This window comes from Pseudochaenichthys georgianus, chromosome 10, assembly GCF_902827115.2.
Source record: "Pseudochaenichthys georgianus chromosome 10, fPseGeo1.2, whole genome shotgun sequence".
Taxonomy (NCBI): domain Eukaryota; kingdom Metazoa; phylum Chordata; class Actinopteri; order Perciformes; family Channichthyidae; genus Pseudochaenichthys; species Pseudochaenichthys georgianus.
In genome coordinates, this window is record NC_047512.1 from 21,622,764 (window position 1) to 21,645,883 (window position 23,120).

The 23,120-nt window shown below is 45.9% G+C and overlaps 2 protein-coding genes across 3 annotated transcripts in view; both read right to left on the reverse strand.

Moving 5' to 3' along the window:
* Positions 1-23,120, reverse strand: part of LOC117453751 (protocadherin alpha-C2-like) — an 81,690-nt gene that overhangs the window by 27,377 nt on the left and 31,193 nt on the right. The window lies entirely within an intron of this gene.
* On the reverse strand, positions 1,153-21,092 carry LOC139434714 (protocadherin alpha-C2-like). The gene is made up of 3 exons (XM_071204693.1): positions 20,901-21,092; positions 1,502-3,733; positions 1,153-1,161 (listed from the first exon to the last, which is right to left on the reverse strand). The coding sequence occupies exons 1-3, from the start codon at positions 21,090-21,092 to the stop codon at positions 1,153-1,155; spliced, it is 2,433 nt and encodes an 810-aa protein (XP_071060794.1).

Sequence of the window (23,120 nt, forward strand, 5' to 3'; positions counted from 1 at the left end):
CCCCTGAGAGCCGCGGTCTTCGCCCTCGAGCCCGGCCCCCTGAGAGCCCGGCCCCCTGAGAGCCGCGGTCTTCGCCCTCGAGCCCGGCCTCCTGAGAGCCGCGGTCTTCGCCCTCGAGCCCGGCCCCCTGAGAGCCGCGGTCTTCGCCCTCGAGCCCGGCCCCCTGAGAGCCGCGGTCTTCGCCCTCGAGCCCGGCCCCCCTGAGAGCCCGGCCCCCTGAGAGCCGCGGTCTTCGCCCTCGTGCCCGGCCCCCTGAGAGCCGCGGTCTTCGCCCTCGTGCCCGGCCCCCTGAGAGCTGCGGTCTTCGCCCTCGGGCCCGACCCCCTGACTCTTCCTGGCGCTGCTTTCGGTCCTCCATGGTCCCCACCTTGGACTCTGTTTTGACCCCGGGCCGTCCGCCCGAGACCCCTTCCTGGTTCTCTGCCTTGTCCCCGGGCAGTCCGCCCGAATCCCCCTTTTTGGACTGTACCTTGCCCCCCGGGCCGTCCGCCCGAGACCCCTTCCTGGTCCTCCGCTGTGTTCCTGGGCTGTCAGCCCAAGACCCGTCCTCCGGACCCCCTCCGCCCACCCTGCTTGGGGTTTTGGACTTTTTTGTTTTTGTTTTTTTTAGGGACGTCTGGAATCCGTCCCTTGAGGGGGGGGGTTCTGTCACAATTCACATGTTTGTAGTTTTGTCTGTGTTGGTGTTTTTCTTGTCTTTGGGTTTCCTGTCTTATTGTGTTAAGTGTTCACCCCCGTTTCCTGCCTGTCTGCTTTCTGTCTGTTTCCCTCCCTGATTACCCGATTGTGTTCACCTGTTGTCCTTGTGTTTCTCCTCCCCTGCCCGGCTGTTTCTCGTTGTCATGATTACCCCTTCTTGTATTTAGTCTTGTCTCTGTCTGTGTTCAGTGTTGGGTCATTGTTTGTTGGTGACGGAGTTCACCGGAGAGTGTTCTGTTCGGTATTTATCTGTATCCTTGAAATAAAGGGTTTCTCAAGAGTTATCTGCATTTGGGTCCTGCTTCCTTCACTCATCCGTGACACTCACAACACTCAACAAATTAGTTTAGAGGGTATTAGGGAAAAACCTTTTTAGAAGCGGAGGGTATTCACGATTTATCAAATTGCTTTTTAAACCTAATAAAACTGTATAAAGGTTTCCGTAGAAACGAGCTACTGACCCTGATGAGGGTCACAAGCCAGAACGTGTTGGTCTCACAGTAAAGTTGTTCTTTACAAGTGTTGCTCTAGATTTGACCTTTTGTGACCTTTTCCTTTCTCCATGCAAATTGGGGGAGCGAAGGTTATGCCAGCAAGTCAAAAGACTTAACATGGGCACAATTACATTTTTGCTTGTAATGTCAAGTACATTTTAGGCGTTGTAACTTAAAGAAAGTGAAGAGACAACAAAAGGTATTCAGCGCTGATTTAAAAATACTGCAATCGTCACTTATTATTGGCCTTGCAGGATGTTCAGTAGAAAACATGTGTAACAGATGTTGAATAGGTGTGTTTCCCATACCTGCAGAGTGGAGGCTGCTGATCCACTAGTGTCTGTGAGTCCAGTGCCTCGTGGTAAACTGGACACGATGTATCTGGAGCCCTTGGGCACAGGCTGTCTGACCACCATCTTTCCTTTCCTGGTCTCTGCTAGAAACATACTGTACCAGTAGGCGTCGTTGGAGACCAGAGTGGAGTCTGCGATGCTGGAGTTCCCCTCACTGATCACACTGTTCCTGCAGGGAGGAGCCGCTTTGCTGGGCTTGGGTTTCTGACACTTGATCACGATGGTGACCAGTATGGTGATCAGCAGGAGAAATGACACGGAGCCCAGACCGATGACCAGGTACAGGTTGAGGTCTGAGAAGATGTCATATTCCAGAGGCACCTCGGTCATATCAGAGTAGGCCTTCACGGCAGTCTCCACTGTGGACAGTTTGATGGTGACTGTAGCAGAGAGGGCAGGCTGCCCGTTGTCCTTGGCAACGACAACCAGTCTCTGGTGGCGTGGGTCTCTGTTGCTGAACATCCCCATGGTCCGGATCTCTCCGTTGTATTGGTCCAGACTGAACAAGGTGGCGTCAGTCACCTGCAGGAACTGGTAGGTGATCCGGGAGTTGTGCACCGAGTCTGTGTCCAAGGCTATCACTTTAGAAACCAGAGAGCCTTTATCGGTGGATCTGGGGATCTTTTCCTCCACCACCGAGCCGTGTGCGCGCCACGGAGACACAATAACCGGAGCGTTGTCGTTCTGGTCCACAATGATGATGTGCACCGTCACGTTACTGCTGAGAGGAGGAGAGCCAGAGTCTCTGGCCTCGATGTGGAAGAGAAACTCCTTCTCGATCTCGTAGTCAAAAGTTTTTAGTGTGTAAAGATTCCCGTTCTCTGGATTGATGGAGAACAGCATGGACATGGAGGTGTTGGCTATCTCCCTCTCTAGGATGAAATAAACTAGATACTGGTTTTCATGGAGGTCAGGGTCAAACGCAGTTGGGGAACTGAGCAGGGCTCCAGGAGCGTTATTCTCCTCCACACGTATAGTATAAAATGACTGAGGGAACTGTGGCACATTGTCATTAACATCCAGCAGCTCTAACGTCATGGTCTCATTGTCAGACAAAGGAGGAGAGCCTCTGTCTGTCACAGTGAAAGTGATGTCATATTCAGGGGCCCTCTCACGGTCTAACGGCTCTGACACCACTAATTCATAATAGTTATCAGAGGACTCCCTCAGTTTGAAAGGCATGTTATCAGGAATGTGAAGATCAACCACTCCATTGTCTCCTGAGTCTTTATCACTGACACTCACCACTGCTATCACTGTGTCTAATTCTATGTTTTCTTTAATTGGACTTTGAAAAGACTTGATGGATATTTCTGGATGATTGTCATTCATGTCTGCCACCTGCATTGTCAGTTTAGACTGTCCAGTTAAGGAGTTGGCAATAACTTCCATGTCATAAAGTTTAAAATCTTCGTAATTTATCATCTCTTTCACTCTGATTTCACCATTTTCTGGATTTAAGTTAAACACCTGTTGTGTTCTCTCTGATGTATATAAACTATATGAATAAATAATATCAGAATTTGACCCTTCGTCTAAATCAGTAGCGTTTAATTGTATTACTAGACTGCCAATGGGGGAGTTTTCCATCACATCTATGATGTATTTGTCTTTATCAAATGACGGGGCGTTGTCGTTCACATCAAGCACACGAACAATGATGCTGGCTGTACCTGTGCGCGTGGGCACTCCACCGTCCACAGCAGTGAGAATAAGATTATGCACAGCCTGCTGCTCTCTATCTAATGCTTTTTTCAAAATCAAATCCGCAAACTTTGACCCGTCTCTCCCGGTCTGAATTTCCAGTGCAAAGTGTTCACTTGAGCTCAGATGGTAATTGTTCACAGAATTTGTTCCAACATCCGGGTCTGCAGCATTGTTCAATGAGAATCTCTCTCCAACAGGGCTTGATTCAGATATGTCCAAATGCATCGTTCCCCGTCGGAAATGAGGAGCGTTGTCGTTAATGTCCGTGATTTCCACCTCAATGTTAAACATTCGTATCGGGTTTTCAATCGTAGCATCCAATTTAAGAAAGCAGTATGTAGTGGTCTTCGAGGGGCATAAAAGCTCTCTGTCAATCCTTTCCAGGATGAACAGCTCTCCTGTGTCTTTGTTGATGTCGATATACTTTTTATTTCCTACTACGTCTACGCGCATTTTCCTTCCCTTTAGCGTCTTCACAACCTGATCTCACCAGAATGCGTGACTCCACCACGACTCCTTAGCACCGCATTGCGTGGTGGAGTCACGAACTTTGTTACAGTTACGTGTCGGCACCACGCAAACAACCCCAATGTAAAGTGAATGAGTCTCTTTTGTCGTGGTGCACACACGCATTTTTACAACGTCCTGCAGTGAGCTTTTATTCTATAAAACGTTTTTAAAATCTACTTTATAGCTTGTAGTAACTCACGGGAGGCTTCTTTTATTTTATTTGTATTCATAATAATTTTTATTTTTCGTCAGAATGTATTATGGTGCATTAGTTACGATTTTTTGTTCTAAAAAAACAGTGCATTGTGTGTAATACAACTGTGATTTTTATTACATTAGTTTGTTTTTAGGGAAGGCCAGAGCTTCAGCTGTGTCCAATAGATTGTTCCCTTTAGTTAGCGTTTTTTAAAAGAACATTATATTCCGACTTGATCTTGTCCGCTTTATTGTATTACGGAGAGCAATGTGAGCGTCCATTCCCATTGGACAACGCAGGATTTTACACCCGGAAGTAAGTATACTCTTTACTGTCGATTGATTTTACAGTGATATCTGCACGACTCATCAACTCAAAAACACCAGATTATCCTTGTTGATTACACAACATTGATTGGTTTAAATTGTGTACAATACTTTTGTAATTTTCCCCTTCGATTCGGAGAAACAATCATTTGTTCAGTTTAGGATGGCCGAAGACACTACACTACCCAGAATCCTCAGCTATCGTTTGGGACTACACCATGTGCTTTGCTTGACAATGTTGAAGTTTACGCTGAGCGACAAACAGCATTTTTAAATGGAATGAAACGATAGTTACGGCTGTAAATACGGTTCTATGAGTCCCGGATGACCGCCAGAGGCGGTGCTTTAGCACTGGATATGTCCATCGCGCGCATGCGCAGCTCGAGTACCAATAACAAAAAAGTCACCTGTGACCCACGTGACACCGGCTATATCAGCCGGTATTGTCAGAGGATCTGTTCCCCGAATCTTCTCGCGAGCACACAAGAATTCTGAGTGACAGGGAACTCTGGCGGTCATCCGGGACTCATAGAACCGTAGTTACAGCCGTAACTATCGTTCTATTTCGTCCCTACTGACCGCCAGAGGCGGTGCTTTAGCACTGGATGACCTATACCAACAATGTCATGAAGAATCCAAGCCCTTGCTCACCACTGGAAGCAGCGGAGCTCGGCAAAAGGACCACGCCCAAAGAATGGGGAGTGGCGACATTGACCTGATGACAACTGGAGAATGTGCCAGAAGACGCCCACGACGCCGCGGCGCAGATGGTCTCCAGGGGCACCCCTCTCAGGGCAGCCCAATATGTTGAGATGCTCCTTGTAGAGTGGCATCTCAGCCTGGTGGCAGGGGGCGGCCACTGGCCCCGTAAGCCTGTGAGATGGTATCGACAACCCAGTGGGGAAGCCACTGGTTAGAGGGCCTAACCTCCTTTAGTGCCGCCAGGGCAAACTCAAGAGTTGCTCCTCCTGCCGTATACAGGCAGTAGCCTTGATATACGCCCTTTGGGCACCCCCCGGGCACAGCAACTTCGATGTCCCGTACTCCTGAATGTCAAAGCGTGCCAGCTGGGCAGGCTGATTGAAGTGAGTTTGTGGAAGGACCCCGGGCGGGAATGCCACATTTGCCCAAAGGGCAACGCATGAGAGTCCCACCTCGGGCATGTATTGTTTATGGAGAGGACATGCAACTCCCCGACTCACTTCCCTGAGGCTATGGCAAGCAGAAATGCTGCCTTTGTGGGCAGCCACCTAAGCCCCACCTGGGCCAGGGGCTCGAAGGGAGGAGGTGATAGGGCATCCGGCAGCAAGGGCAGGTCCCAAGCCGGAGCCCTCGGGGTGCAAGGGGGACGCTGCCGTAAAGCCCCTCTCATAAAGAGGGACACCGACCTGTGGCACCCCGCCGTGGCGCCGTCGACCCGAACATGTCGGGCAGAATCGCAGCCACATAAATTCAGAGTGGAGTGAGAACGTCCACTATCTAGAAGGGACTGTTGTCTAAGCAACAATGTACATGCTGTCCCCAAGGAACACGCACATTCTTGCCCCCCAGTTGGGGTAGAAAGTGCGTGAGTGCAAGCTGCACGGCCCGAAGCTCTAGCACGTTGACCCGGCGCGCACTCTGCTGGGCAGACCACTGACCCTGAACGGTCCTGCCCTGCCGCACTGCACCCCACCCTGAGAGACATGCACCTATGGTGATGGTCTCCTGGCGGGATGGGATGGCGCCCATGGGCACGCCTACCAGAGATAGGCCTTGCCCCTCCAGCGTGACGGAGAGTGGAGCAATGCTGCGACACCCTGACTTCACTGTGCCTGTGCCACTTGGCGTCCAAGTGAAGGCTGTTCAGCCACATCTGCATGGGGCGCAACGACAGCGGGCCTAAGGGCCCAGCGGCCGAGGCAGCTGCCAGTCTGCCCAAGGGCCGGAGGAACTGAATATAAGGCACCCTCTTGCCCGGCCCACGTGGAAGTAGGCATCCCTCGGTTGGGAACCACTCCACCTGTGCGTATGCAGTAGTCAGCATATAGAATGGCAGCACCTTCAGGAATCTGTTGATTCCTCTGAGGTCCAAGATCGGGCGAAATCCGCCGACTTTCTTGCTCACGAGAAAGTATGCCGAGTAGAACCCCCTGGCTAAGCAGAGGGTCTTACTGGGTTGATTGCGTCCTTGGACAAAAGGACGGACAACTCTTGGCCCAGAGGTAGGGCCCCTGCCGGATCGCTGACGACTGTCAATTAGACCCAGCCGACGGCTAGGAGCCGGAGCTGCGGTCCGTACCCCTGGGTTAAGGTGAAAACCACCCAAGGGACGGAAGTACAGACTGCCCAGAAACTGAGCTGCTGCTGGGAAAGCCCAGCCCCCCGGACCCTGGAGCCTCTTGGGGGGTTCCGGTCAGGCTCTGGGGCACGAGGCCGCCTGGAAGGCGGGCGACATGGGGCACGAAAGTCATTGGGAGGCGGTTGAGTGGGCCGCTAAGACCTCTGCAGACCACCCCTGTAATCCAGCGGCTGAGTGCGGCTGCTAGAGCAGCCCCTGGGCCTGCTGGGAGTGGGCACAGGTCTGCGAGGACCCGAGTGCTGCTGCCTGGTCTGCCTAGCTTGGGCGGCACACTCCAGTGCCTCCGAGGGCAGCTGATCTAAACAGCTCCCCTGGCTCGACTGGTACGCGACGGAGGACTCTCCGTCAACCGGAGGAGGTGCGTCAGCCGAAGGAGGGGCGCCAACCGAAGGAGGGGGGGGTTAGCAGCCCCTACACCGGGCCCAGGCTGAAGGGCCAAGAGGCGACTTCATCATGCCCCTATCGGCAGCTAGCCGATCCACTTTAGAGGACAGCCTATTTCTAGTCCTTCTATTGGGGGGAGCACACAAAGCCATCGCTCCCTCAAGTCGCCGGGAACGGCCGAATTGATCTGGAGGAGTACGTGACAAGGAGAGGTGTCTGTTGGCTGCTGCCAGACGTTCCACCTCAGTGATTCGAGCCACTCTGAGCACCCGAGGCATGCAGCTACAGCTCATGCAGGCATTTACCGTGAGAACCTCCCTCAGATGCTCGAATTTCGTCCCCACTGACCGCCAGAAGTGGCCGAGGCAGGAGGGGCAGCGGTCGTGGCCGTCCTCGGGCTCAAGAGAAACCCTACAGGCGCTACATGAATGAACCATTCTGTAGGTAGCCAGATGCAGCGTAGCCGGGAGCGGGAACACGCCTTCACCAGCTACCTGCTTAATGGAAAGAGTAGAGCGTTGCTGCTACTCGCCGAACAGAAAGAGGGATGTAATTACACCCACGTTACGGCAGAGGGAGCGGGAGCGGGATCACTGCCTTCACCTAGCTGGATTAGTAAATAAGGCAGTTTACCAAGAGCGGGGGCGAAAACACTGCCTTCACTGGCTGAGCTAGAGGCGAGTGCCAGATGCAGCGTAACCGGGAGCGGGTGCGGGAACACAGCCTTCACCAGCTACCTGCTTAACGGAACCAGGCAGTTTAGCGTCTACCAGGAGCGGGGGCGAGAACACTGCCTTCACTGGTTAAATTAAGACGAATGCCAGATGCAGCGTAACCGGGAGCGGGTGCGGGAACGCAGCCTTCACCAGCTACCTGCTTAACAGAATAAACAAGGCAGTTTAGCGTCTACCAGGAGCGGGGGCGAGAACACTGCCTTCACTGGTTGAGTTAGAGACGAATGCCAGATGCAGCGTAACCGGGAGCGGGTGCGGGAACACAGCCTTCACCAGCTACCTGCTTAACAGAAAGACAAGGCAGTTTGGCGTCTACCAGGAGCGGGGGCAAGAACTGCCTTCACTGGTTGAGTTAGAGACGAATGCCAGATGCAGTGTAACCGGGAGCGGGTGCGGGAACACAGCCTTCACCAGCTACCTGCTTAACAGAAAAACAAGGCAGTTTGGCGTCTACCAGGAGCGGGGGCGAGAACTGCCTTCACTGGTTGAGTTAGAGACGAATGCCAGATGCAGTGTAACCGGAAGCGGGTGCGGGAACACAGCCTTCACCGGCTACCTGCTTAACGGAGAAACAAGGCAGTTCCGCGTCTACCAGGAGCGGGGGCGAGAACACTGCCTTCACTGGTCGAGTTAGAGACGAATGCCAGATGCAGCGTAACCGGGAGCGGGTGCGGGAACACAGCCTTCACCAGCTACCTTCTTAACAGAAAAAACAAGGCGGTTTGGCGTCTACCAGGAGCGGGGGCGAGAACTGCCTTCACTGGTTGAGTTAGAGACGAATGCCAGATGCAGTGTAACCGGGAGCGGGAACACAGCCTTCACCGGCTACCTGCTTAACGGAAAAACGAGGCCGTTTGGCGTCTACCAGGAGTGGGGGCGAGAACTGCCTTCACTGGTTAAGTTAGAGTCGAACGCCAGATGCAGTGTAACCGGGAGCGGGAACACAGCCTTCACCGGCTACCTGCTGAACGGGAAGAGTAGAGCGGTGCTACTACTCGCCGAACAGAAAAAGGGATGTAGCTACATCCGCATTACCGGTAGAGGGAGCGGGAGCGAGAGCACTGCCTTCACCTAGCTGGGTAAAATAAAGAAGCTAACAGTATACGCAAGACGTTAGCCGAGCGGCTGCTGCTAACGATCAAGCGAGATCAAGTCAAATAACACACATGTTTAAGACCAGATAACTAGCTTCTAAAGAATAGAATAGCACAGAGCCGTAGTTACAGCAGTAACCATGGCCAGGGCTCACACGGCATCTAACCGTAGTTACAGTAGTAACTATGGCCAGTACTTGCACGGCTTGGATACTTACACAGCATAGAGCCGTAGTTACAGTAGTAACTCTGGCCAGTACTTGCACGGCTTAGCACCGTCGTTACAGTCGTAACTCTGGCCAGTACTTGCACGGCTTGGATACTTACACAGCATAGAGCCGTAGTTACAGTAGTAACTCTGGCCAGTAGTTGCACGGCTTGGAACCGTAGTTACAGTAGTAACTATGGCCAGTACTTACATGGTTTAGAACCGTAGTTACAGTAGTAACTATTGCCATTACACGGCATAGAGCCGTAGTTAAGGTATTGCCTATGGCCAGTACGTGCACGGCTTGGAACCGTAGTTACAGTAGTAACTATGGCCAGTACTTACGGCTTAACCCCGTAGTTACAGTATTAACTATGGCCAGTACTTACACAGCTTGGAACCGTAGTTACAGTAGTAATTATGGCCAGTACTTACGGCTTAGAACCTTAGTTACAATAGTAACTGTGGCCGGTGCCTAAAAGTGTCAGCCAACGGCTGCCCACTAGACAATATAATATTGGGAGGATGAAATCCTCCTTAATGGCCATACATGCAGAGCACACGGCACACACAGTGAAGATTGTTCTCTGCATATCGTCCTAGTGCTAGGAGTCTAGTACTAGGAGCAGTAAATACCACGATATAGCGCTACTGCAACCATACCATGCGTTTACTGGGAGCAGCAGCGAGAGCACTGCCCTCACCGGCTGAGTTAAATAATGAAGCTTAACCGTACATGCAAGGTGTTAGCCAAGCGGCTGCTGCTAACAATCAAGCAACCAAGTCAGAACACAATGTTAAGACCAGATAATTAGCTTCTAAGAAAGAGAACAGCCCGCATAGAACCGTGTCTGGTTACAGTAGTAACCGCACATGCCGAGCACACAGCACCCGCCGTGAAGATGTTCTCTGCATATCATCCTAGTGCTAGGAGTCTAGTACTAGGAGCAGTAATACAACGAACTAGCGCTACTGCAATCAAACCCTATGCTACAGGGAGCGGGAGCACTGCCCTGAGTTAATAGTTAAGCTCAACAGCAAGGTGTTAGCCAAGCGGCTGCTGCTAACAATCAAGCGACCAAGTCAGAACACAAATGTTAAGACCAGATAATAGCTTCTAGAAAATAGAAAGTACTTACCTTACTTTCTGCATCTAAACGAAAAACGGGTTTAAAGTATGACCCTCTGGGCTTCCATACTAAATTGAATGAGGGACGCAGCCAAAGCTGGGACTCAAATGCTAATGATAGCTCGGGCACAACGCCACAAGCAGAACTTTCAAAAGAGCATAAGGGCAACTTTATGGGAGAGGAAGCGGGAACACTGTCGTCACCAGATAGTCCAAGCCACAAACAATAAGACGGTAATCAGGACAACTTGGCTGGGAGCGGGTGTGGAAACACAGCCATCACTAGCAACAAGCTGACACAAACCTGTCTGTCGAGGCTCTGCACAGCCGGCGCAGCTCCTGGAGGACGCGTCTAACGACCCGTAGCTCCGACTGTCAGTCGCGAAGCTTCACGCGGCCAGCTGTTTGCAGAGAAATCCCTCCGATCAAACGTTCAAGCCTGAACGCTGTAGGCTACGAAAACGTAGCCACGGTACCCTCGCGCAGCGAGAAGATGAAAAGGAACAGATTCTCTGACAATACCGGCTGATATAGCCGGTGTCACGTGGGTCACAGGTGACTTTGTTGTTATTGGTACTCGAGCTGCGCATGCGCGCGATGGACATATCCAGTGCTAAAGCACCGCCTCTGGCGGTCAGTAGGGACGAAATAGAACCCATCGACGGCACACTATTCAAAACAGGAATCGAACGTCTCCTCCCCCCCCCCCCCCCCCCCCCCCCCTCCCCCCCTTAGGTCACAGGCTCCTCCAACAGTGCAACACAATAAAACAGATAAACAGAAAAAATAGTGCAAGTCAATACAAAAAGAAAAATAGTAAAAAGTGAAATAGTGCAATAAGAGTCTATACAAGTGATTGGAATATGATATATTAGACAAATCATTTCTAAGTAGCAGCCAGATGAATGCTTTGGATGTTATTTCAAAGTTCAGGTGTTTAATAGTCTTATGGCCTGTGAGATGAAACTGTCCCTGAGTCTGGTGGTGTTGGTCCGGATGTAAGATAAGATAAGATAAGATGGTACTTTATTGATCCCAATTTGGGACATTGTTTTTGTTGCAGCAGCATAAAAGACAAGGCATTTTACAATAAAACAAAACCACAAATAAACAAGAATAGAAAGAAAAGAAAAGAAAATATACGTGTTGAAATAGAAAACATACATGTAGATATTATATATGCAAATATACATATTCAAAAATATATGACAATGAAATATGGAATATCAAATATTCAACAGATTATATATGTGTACAATGTACAGCGAGGTTGTATTAGAGAAACTATGGAGCAGAGAGTTCTCTTCCAGCCAGAGGTGATTTATTGTACAGAGTTATTGCAGTGGGCAGGAATGTGTTCCTGTATCGGTCCTTGTGACAGCGGAGCTGCAGCAGTCTGTTGGAGAAGGAGCTCCGTTGACTGTCCAGCTGCAGGTGGAGAGGATGGGTGGGTTATCCATCATGGACAACAGCCTGTTCAGTGTCCTCCTCTCCACCACAGCTTCAAAGGGGTCCAGCTTGATGCCGATGACAGACCCAGCTTTCCTGATCAGTTTATTGATCCTGCTGGTGTCACCGGCTCTGATGCTGCCCCCCCCCCAGCAGACCGCAGCAACACACTCTTACTCCCTAAGCGTCCAATAGCGACGTTTGGTCAGTGTCCGTGGCGTCCAATTGTGACGCTCCGAGGCTCCTTCAGCGTCATAAAGGGACGCAAATAGCTCTCAACTGATTGCAATGTATTCCCATCTGCGTCGGGATTTGACGCTCATTATGTCGGCTGCCCTTAAAGGTAATGTGAGCGTCCATTCCCAGGAGTAAAGGATGGCAGAAGACACTACACTACCCAGAATCCCCAGCTATCGTTTGGACTACACCATGTGCTCTGTTTGACAAACCTCTGATAGTCCTCAAGCTCTGTGATTGGAGAGTGTGCTCCGAGGGTTAAGCCGATTCTCGAACAGCACTTGAAATGGGATGGAACCACGGCAGACTGTCCAAAACTGGATTTGAACGGGTCCACCGCGTCCCCCCTCCCCCACCCCGTCCCCAGAACTACACATGCTGGCTATTCTGTTTCGCAACATGTTCTCTATGGCACGTCTCTACTGGGAGTTGTAGTTTTAAAAGACGTTTTCGTATTTCCCATAATAAGAAGTTGCCAGTATTAAACTGTGTACATCCCTGGAGGTTTAGGGGACAGGAAACACTCACATTTAAAACATATAATTAATAAATGGGTGAAAATTGCTTGTGCCCATTATGGGCAGTATTACTATATATACCCACATGCCAGCTAAGGTCAGAAGAGCTTTATTTAACAGCTGGTCTTATGTGTGTGACCCCTGTGATAACATTACATTACATTAATTGATAAGCCTGAAACATGCACTTGTCAAGGTTCAGAGGCACATTGTGCAAATATGGCAGTAGCCATCGATCAGCTTAAGATAAGATATACTTTATTGATCCCAAGTTGGAACATTTGCGTTACATCAGCATGTGTAACATTTAAATATGCAGTTGTGTTTATTTGAAAATCATTTAGTATAATCACATAAATTCTGTGTTTTATATTCAACAATTCTGTGTTCTTTATTTATTGATTGTTCAATACCTGACAAGGCCGGAGATGAAATATCTACATACATCTATAAGAGTATAATACATTATGTATAATATCAGTTAAAATAAGTGCTTCAACATAGTTAACATTGCTGGAGGTATGCACACATATTGATAGATGTCTTGTAATGCACTATTGAGGAACCTGCAACCCAAGTTTTTCATTCAGTGCAGAACTACACCACAGTTGTGTAGGCCTATATGATATGTCCATAAACCTTAGAACATCTTGAAATCTTGAAAGGGATGTGCAAAATAGTCATTACATACAGTCTTTAATTAACAATTAGTAGAGAATAACGAGTAATGAATATACTTTATAGGGATCGTATTAATATCTAATAATAAAAATATTGAAATTCAATAACATGCTTTAACCACCAGGTGTCCCTTTATATCAACTGTGCACCTTTATGGTGTAAATACAGCCTATCTACCAATTGGATCAAATATAAAAGTGAGCCGAATTAGTGTTGATACTGCAAGGAGACGCATTGTGTGAAAAGAAATGTAAGATGTTGTTTAATGGCTGATATATTTATGATCCATGTCACGTTTTCAGTTCCTCATGTTTGTCTTCTCATCAGGGCTATAAATACAGAACTACGGCAGATATGTAATATGTAATGCAGCCGAACCGTGTATTACAATGCCGTTATGTGATGACTTTCAAAGAGAAAAGCAAGCACACTCGGAATAAGGTATTATTATTATTTCGGTCTGTTTCCGGTATTTGTTAATGACGATGTGCTCTGAGATGTGAGACAGGAATTGCACACGGGGGAAATAACGTAGGCTATCTTTAGATGTGGATTTTGTTAAACTAATATGTTTAGGCTGTGGACCAACACTATACATTGACGGGGAAGGGGGTAGCAATAAAGATAACACCATTAAACAGTTACACAACATAACAGAAATAATATCGATAGCAGCGTCCCTAGCAACCACCTTGGTAACAATGAAAACGTCGCGATTTCCTGAAGTAATCTTCGTAATAACTAGCAAACTAAAGATCATGTACATCCACTGCACACATAATCTGAAATAACAACTCATATTTCTCGCATCAAATGACATCAAAACGCATTTTAATGGCCAAACTAACTTTAAAATAGGCATTTTACACCTAGAATAAAACGAAGTTCGGCCATGTTTTCTTTTTCTGCAGGGAGACATTTGAAGATCACGTGACATAGACGCCAGCCATCGGAATGAATGGTGAAAAAAACGGGGTTTGTCAAACAGAGCACATGGTGTAGGCCAAACGATAGCTGGGGATTCTGGGTAGTGTAGTGTCTTCTGCCATCCTTTACTCAGAAAACATATTTGTTTCTCCGAATCGAAGGGGAAAAATACAAAAGCATTGTACACAATTTAAACCAATCAATGTTGTGTAATTAACAAGGATAATCTGGTGTTTTTTAGTCGATGAGTAGTGCAGATATCACTGTAAAATCAATCGACCGTAAGAGGAGTACTTACTTCCGGGTGTAAAATTCTCCGTTATCCAATGGGAATGGATGCTCACATTGCCTTTAAGGGCAGCCGGCATAAACGAATGCCGTGCTTCCATGAGCGTCAAATCCCAACGCAGATGGGAATACATTGCAATCAGTTGAAAGCTATTTGCGTCCCTTTATGACGCTGAAGGAGCCTAGGAGCGTCACAATTGGACGCCACGGACACTGACCAAACGTCGCTATTGGACGCTTAGGGAGTGAGAGTGTGTTGACCGCAGCAAAGAAGAGTGCACTGGCCACAACAGACTAGAAGATCTCCAGCATCTTGCTGCACACTTGGAAGGATCTCAGCTTCCTCAGAAAATAGAGTCTGCTCATCCCCTTCTTGTACACAGCGTCAGTGTTGATCCTCCAGTTCAGCCCATAAGTGCACTCCCAGGTACTTGTAGTCCTCCACAACAGCCACATCCTCTCCTAGAATGCGGCTGTTGTGCCAGACGGCAGCAGACAGAACAGTTTGTGGCTGGGGTGATGGGGGTCTTTTATAATCATGAGGGCTTTCTTTAAGGTTAACCTGGTATTTTTACTGCACCACATTTATTTTAGTTACTTTACAAATTCTGATTAATGATGTGAAATATAAACAACCCTTAAAGCAGACTTGAGTTACACCTGAGTAAAATTCAGGGGAGGTGATTGTCAAGTGCCAACAATCAGGAGAGATATTTGATTGGAGGACTGGCTTATCTAAAGCCAGTTGAGTAGCACTTGAAATGTTTTTGCTCTATGAAGCCTGATGTACTTTATGATTCTGTTTTCTTCAAGCTTGTATTTTGTTGGTCGAACGCACTTATTGTAAGTCGCTTTGGATAAAAGCGTCAGCTAAATGCAATGTAATGTAATGTAATGATTGTTGGTGCTTGAGAAGACTAAATATGTATCTGCAGATCCCTATAAAGTATATACACTACTCGTTATTCTCTACAAATAGTTAATTAAAAACTGTATATAATTGCTATTTTGGACATCCCTTTTCAAGATTTCAATATTACTCTAAACGTGTAATAACGTGCTTTAACCAGTAGGTGGTTTGGGTTAAAAAGCTGTCAAGTTTACAGTGTTAACAAAATAAAATATACTGCTGTTTCTGGTTTAGTTTACGACGGATATATTTAGTTATTGTTTTGATATTTGTAACACAAAAGCGATGGAAAAACCCCACAGCAACACAGAAAATATGGTCTTAACATGAGTAGTTAATAAAAAACAATAATATCAAAACAAATTATTACTACTAACTTTATTGTGAAATTAAAACAGAACGGTAAAAGAATAGTTTCCGGTCTATTCTGAGCCAGATCTCTGTAGATAAATACAAATACAGAACTACGACAGATGTGTAATATTTAATGCAGCCAAACCATTTATTATAATGCATTCATGTTATGACTTTCAAAGAGTAAAGCAAGCACTGCTGAATAAAGTATGATTTATCTTTTACGAAACGTTTTTTTCATATGGAATGCAGTCAACCAATCACAGAGCTTGAGGCAACGCAGACAATAGCTGAGGATTCTGGGTAGTGTAGTGTCTTCGGCCATCCTAAACTGAACAAATATTTGTTTCTCCGAATCGAAGGGGAAAATTACAAAAGCATTGTACACAATTTAAACCAATCAATGTTGTGTAATCAACAAGGATACTCTGGTGTTTTTGAGTTGATGAGTAGTGCAGATATCACTGTAAAATCAATCGACAGTAAAGAGTATACTTACTTCCGGGTGTAAAATCCTGCGTTGTCCAATGGGAATGGACGCTCACATTGCTCTCCGTAATACAATAAAGGGGACATGATCAAATCGGAATATAATGTTCTTTTAAAAAACGTTAACTAAAGGGAACAATCTATTTGACACAGCTGAAGCTCTGGCCTTCCTTAAAAACAAACTAATGTAATACAAATCACAGTTGTATTACACACAATGCACTGTTTTTGAGACCAACAATTCGTAACTAATGCACCATAATACATTCTGACGAAAAATAAAAATTATTATGAATACAAATAAAATAAAAGAAGCCTCCCGTGAGTTACTACAAGCTATAAAGTAGATTTTAAAAACGTTTTATAGAATAAAAGCTCACTGCAGGATGTGGTAGAAATGCGTGTGTGCACCACGACAAAAGAGCCTCATTCACTTTACATTGGGGTTGTTTGCGTGGTGCCGACACGTAATTGTAACAAAGTTCGTGACTCCACCACGCAATGCGGTGCTAAGGAGTCGTGGTGGAGTCACGCATTCTGGTGAGATCAGGTTGCGTCTTCACATGTAATCCCAGATCAGTTGATAAATTAGCAACGACTGAGCCTTCTTCCATTTCTTCGGGAACAGAATAATGTGTGACGCTAGACACCGTGTCTATGGAAGCCCATTTCCGCCACTTGAAAAAAATAAAATCCCCCATGAAAAGTCGAAATAATGAGATAAAAAGTCATAATAATGAGATAAGAAAGTCGAAATAATGAGATAAAAAGTCATAATAATGAGATAAAAAGTCATAATTATGAGATAAGAAAGTCGAAATAATGAGATAAAAAGTCATAATTATGAGATAAGAAGTGCGCATGTGCTGCAGTGGCGCTGTCTTTAAAGGTCCCTTCATCACCTTGCTGCTCTCCACCATGCAAACAGCATCTATCTAGTCCTAAATAAGGTAACTATTACAGGTGACTTTTGTAAATGTTAGATGTTACATATAGCCTATATTGCAGCTAAACTACAACAATGCAGTTCATAGCTTTGACATTACCCGTTATGAACTATAATATATATGCCTATAGTTTTGTGGTAACGTTCACGCCACTAATGACAATAGTGTAGGCATACTGCTGCTGTGAGTTGCTCTAACTCTAACCCGTGAACGTTACCACAAAACTATAGGCATATATATTCTATTCATAACAGGTAATGTCAAAGCTATAAACTGCATTGTTGTAGTGTAGCTGCAATATAGGCTATATTTAACATCTAACATTTACAAAAGTCACCTGTAATAGTTACCTTATTTAGGACTAGATGCTAGGGATGTGCATCTCCATCACTGAGGCCGATGCGATGCGCATCTCGATACGTTGCCACGATACGATACATTAACGATACATTTGAAACACCAGGTGATACGATATGATACGATTCACCCCTGTTGCGATACAGTTCGATACGATTTGATTAAATATTATGCGATTCGGTGCGATACGATTCAACACAATGCAAAAATAATGATACTTCAATTTGGTACGACAGAGGATTTTTGTTTTATTCCTTATATGCAGCAAATCATACATTAACAAAAAAGTGCTTTACATATTTGGTACTGCACATCCCATCATGCCGTTTATTTTTTTAACTTTAAAAGCTCTCCAGAGTACAGTACAATTGTATAACACCTCACAGTTAAACAATGTAAGGATGCATTGCTCATGATTAACAATGTGCAAATAACAGCTACCATAGTGCAATGCCCATACAGCTGCCAGCCTGATGTGCTTAACACTCATAGGCTGACTCACCAGTGAGCAGAAAGCAGTGGGTTCTATATGAACAATAAAGAATACAAATAACCTTTCACAAACAGGTATTTCATAACTGCTTACAGTAAGGAAGACATTTAAATTATTATTGACCGTCACAGGCTGCTGTAAACTAAACACCACTCTCTCTGACAGATCACCTCACTGAGTGATTTAACTCATATGTCTAACTTTCAGGTTTCTCTTTTCAGCCGCAGACCCCATGTCGCCTCTTTATGTGCGTCGCTAAGTTCCTCGTACTACTTGTGTACTTTAAAGCGGCTCGGCATCGTTTACAATTTGCGAGCGATTTTTCAAGTTGACTGTAGTATATAGTGCCGCGCACATATACCATCAGGACGTTACTGATGGGGTGCGGCTGCGGAGTGATACTGTGTGTATGCAAGCCCGCATCTAGGACGGATCTATGTATCATGGCTGAAGACCTGTTGAGTAATAAAGATACCTCATACAAAGGTCTACGGATACCTTATTACTCTCCATGACCTGCGGTCAACTATATAGCATAAAGGATTATTACACCGTCTTTCTTGAACAATCCGAAGTGTTGCCAAACGTTTGATTTGTAGGTATTTTTCGGTGCGCTGTGTTTCTCTTTCTCCTCAACTTCCGTGTGTGTTGATAACTGAGACTCTCGGCCTCGGGCGAAGCAAATATCCAAATCAAAGATCGTCTCTGCTGAGCGTTGACGCAATCGATGCATCGCGAGTTCAACCCGGTTCAACCCAAACTGTAGCCGATGTGCACTCTTTCAACCGGTGCACTCGCATCTTGAACGTTTATGCCGATGCGAATCGGTGAATCTTAACATCTCTACTAGATGCCGTTTGCATGGTGGAGAGCAGCAAGGTGATGAAGGGACCTTTGAAGACAGCGCCACTGCAGCGCATGCGCACTTCTTATCTCATAATTATGACTTTTTATCTCATTATTATGACTTTTTATCTCATTATTTCGACTTTTTTATCTCATTATGACTTTTTATCTCATTATTTCGACTTTTTTATCTCATTATGACTTTTTATCTCATTATGACTTTTTATCTCATTATTTCGACTTTTTTATCTCATTATGACTTTTTATCTCATAATTATGACTTTTTATCTCATTATTTCGACTTTTTTATCTCATTATGACTTTTTATCTCATAATTTCGACTTTCTTATCTCATAATTATGACTTTTTATCTCATTATTTCGACTTTTTTATCTCATAATGACTTTTCATGGGGATTTTATTTTTTTCAAGTGGCGGAAATGGGCTTCCATACATGTCAATCATGGCAGAAAGAAAGAGAAATACACACACGTACCTCGTCCCAAATAACTGTGGGATTTGATCCGCCATATTTCAGATTCCGTAGTTATTAACTTGAAATACTCTGAGACCTAAATAAACCGTCCTCTCGTTGAACAAAAAAACGAAACGACGTTCTTAAAAAATGTTTCCCTGCCTCGAGTGATGTCCTTGTTATAAAGTGTCCCTCCTCCAATAAACTATCGTGAAAACCATGACCTCATCAGCGAGTTTGTTTTTGTGGAGAGCAGCGACGAAAATAGTCTTGTGTGAGCCTTTGCAACTTTTCAAAAGACAAACATTTTACCTTGCGTTAAAAGTAGGAGAAGTTACAGTGGAAAAATAATTAGAGTTGAAGAAGCTGCAAATGTTATGAAGCATTCACTTTGAGTTCTGAAAGTTGTATTCCCTGGGTGAGAGATGTGCTTCTAAAAAATAAACAACTACTTCAAGTTGTTGTTTATTCTCTACTTGGATAACTTAATAAATGTGTTGCCTTTTTGTTTTTCATCAAATGTGTTTGCAATTATAGCTAAAGACAGTTGCTTTTATTTAATACAATATCTGTATATCCCACATGTAGGCTAGGCCTACCTCAATGTGTCTATAAAGATCATTTAGAAGAATCCATACTGCATGCAGAGGTGGAAGAAGTATCAGATTACGTACTAAAGTAAACATAGCAATACAGTGCAAAAAAACAAACACTTATTAGTTAAAGTCCTGCATTTAAAATTGTGTTTAAAAGTACAAAAGTATTTGCATCAAAATAAACTTTAGATACCAAAAGTAAAAGTGTTCATTAAGCAGAATGAGTTATTTAAGCACTATTTATATTTAAATTGTTGTATTATATTTATTGATGCATTAATGTGTTCACTACGGTAGGTGGGGTTTATTTGAAATACTGTATATACTGGGTAGCTCACGCTATAATAGTATATGATAATGTATACATCTCATTCAGCAAAGTAACTAGTAACTCAATCTGTAAACTAAATGTAGTGGAGTAAAAAGTACAACATTTGCTTAGAACATGTACTGTACTAAAAGTATAAAGTAGCATAACATGAAAATACTCAAATAAAGTACAAGTGACTTAAACTTAAGTATACTTGAGTAAATGTAATTAGTTACATTCCACCACTGGCTGCATGCATCTTTATAATTTAAGACACCAAAATGCAGAGAATCACACAGAAAATGAACATGCTTTGGGAATTGAACCTTGAGGTATAATATGTTTGATATATTAGACAAGAAAAAAACAAAATACATTTTGTCAAGTTTAATTTACACTTCAGGATGAAAACAGTAAGTTTCTGTGTTGTTACTAATCGTCAAAAACTGAATGACATAACTTTAATAGCTGACACATTACAGCCTCTCTCTCTCTCTCTCTCTCACTCACTCACTCACTCACTCACTCACTCACTTGACAAGAGTTTTATTTTTTAAATTACTATTATCATGATTTCAAACAGAGCAAGTCGACCTTCAGATGCACTTCAGCCGCCATTGGTGCTTTAAGATTCCCTGCATTGTAGTGTTCTTCCTTACTTTGAAATCCAAGATGGCGGCGCGCTCAGTCGCTGCGGCTCACAGCTCTCTGTTTTGGTTGTGCACTGTTTGTTTTTTGTTAATGTGCGTGAACACCCTAGAACAGGCGAATTACATATACAGTCGTATGGACTTATTTGACATAGGGATGAGTTGTCGCTCTGACATCACAGCCGATTTCCACCAGACTAACAACATCCCGGAGGACATAGCGAGACCGCTCGGGTCTCCCTGGATTGTTTTCGGGCCTGTGAAGCAACGCAGGCGCCGGAGGGAGAGGAAGCAGAAGCGAGGTTGCCGTGCAGGCCTGCTTGCTAGGCTAAGGAAGCGGCCGCACTGACCACCACTACCAAGCCTCTTCCTCGCAAATGCCAGGTCCATCGTCCACAAAATTGACGAATTGGAGGTACTACTAGCTGCTAACACGAACGTACGCGACTGCTGTGTGATGATCATCACAGAATCCTGGCTACACCCGCGGATTCCGGACGCAGCAGTGCAGCTACCAGGCCGCTCTACCCACCGCTACGACAGGAACAGCGCTTCCGGTAAGAGCCGAGGGGGTGGTCTGTGTGTTTACATCCACAATGACTGGTGCATGGACAGCAGGGTTACACATACACATTGCTCTCCCGACCTGGAAGTAATGTCTATCATGTGCAGACCCTTTTACCTGCCCAGAGAGCTGACGGTGGTGATAATTAACACCGTTTATATCCCACCTGATGCTAACGCCAGCATTGCACTTGACCACCTCCAGAGCTTAATAAATAAACAACTGAGGTCCCATCCGGACGGAGTTCATATTGTTGCTGGAGACTTCAATCATGCATGTCTAAAAAATGTGCTTCCCAAATTTGTACAATATGTACGATGTAACACCAGAGGAAAGAACACACTGGACCGGGTGTATTCTAACCTGAAGCATGCTTACAGAGCGGTCCCACTCCCCCATTTAGGACTATCTGACCACCTCTCACTGCTTCTCATCCCAGCGTACACCCCTCTCAGAAGTAACACCAAGCCGGTGGTCAAATATATCAGAACCTGGCCCGAGGGGGCACTCTCACAACTGCAAGACTGCTTCGAACACACAGCATGGGACATATTTGAACAGACAGACTTGGAGGAACACACAGAGGCTGTCTTATCCTACATCAAGTTCTGCACAGACATTGTAACTGTGGAAAAACGCATTCGGGTCTATCCTAACCAAAAACCATGGATGACAAGAGCGGTGCGGTCTCTCCTGAGTTCCCGTGACACAGCCTTCACGTCGGGGGACGCAGCCCAGTACAGCTTGGCAAGGGCGAATCTGAGGAGAGGCATCAAGGCTGCAAAGGAGGACTACAAGGGAAAAGTGGAGGAGAATCTCGCTCATAACAACACACGGTGTGTTTGGCAGGGCCTTCAACAGCTAACCAACTACAAGGGCAAAACATCTGGCACTACTAGAGCTGACGCCCACCTTGCAGAGGAACTAAACCACTTCTTTGCCCGCTTTGAGGCTAGCAGACCCCCCCACTTTTCTATTATGCCTCTGTCCCTGCAAACTACCAGCTCCATACCACCTCTCACTCTCAAAGAACATCAGGTGAAGCAGACGCTGAAGTCTGTGAATCCTGGAAAAGCCGCAGGACCCGATGGAGTACTCGGAAAAGTACTCAAAGCTTGTGCTGACCAGCTTTCAGGGGTCCTGACCAGGATATTCAACCTGTCCCTGTCACAAGCTTGCATCCCATCCTGTCTGAAGACGGCTACCATCATTCCTGTCCCCAAAAAGACACCAGTCAGAGAGCTCAACGACTACAGGCCCATAGCCCTAACATCGGCGGTGATGAAATGTTTCGAAAGACTAATAGCCGACTACATCAAAGCCAGCCTCCCACCCTCCCTCGACCCTCATCAGTTCGCCTATAGAGCCAACAGATCCACGGATGATGCCATCGCCACGGTCCTTCACACAGCTGTGAGCCACCTAGAAGGCCCAGGCAACTATATTAGGATGCTGTTTGTCGATTTTAGCTCAGCTTTTAACACCATCATACCTGACATACTAGTGGAAAAACTGTCAAGCCTAGGTTTCCCTTCCATCTTATACGCTTGGATTTATAATTTCCTTACAGTCCGTCCTCAGACAGTGAAAATAGGCCCTTTTTGCTCCTCCACCCGCACCCTCAGCACTGGCTCCCCGCAGGGCTGCGTGCTGAGCCCTCTACTCTACACTCTCTACACACACGACTGCTCTCCCATTCACCCCTCTAACTCCATTATCAAATTTGCAGATGACACCACTGTGGTCGGCCAAATACATAAGGGAGACGACGAGTCGGCATACAGAGACGAGATCCTGAAGCTGTCTGAGTGGTGTTCATCAAATAATCTGTATCTGAACACAAGCAAAACGAA

Bases quoted from the DNA above. Each gene is read 5' to 3' on its own strand.
- LOC139434714 (XM_071204693.1), bottom strand. From the start codon at position 21,092: ATGGACCTGGCATTTGCGAGGAAGAGGCTTGGTAGTGGTGGTCAGTGC. The intron at 3,734-20,900 runs GTCTGGTGGAAA...TGGTGAGATCAG, and splicing joins TGTCCTCCGGGATGTTGTTA to GTTGTGAAGACGCTAAAGGG.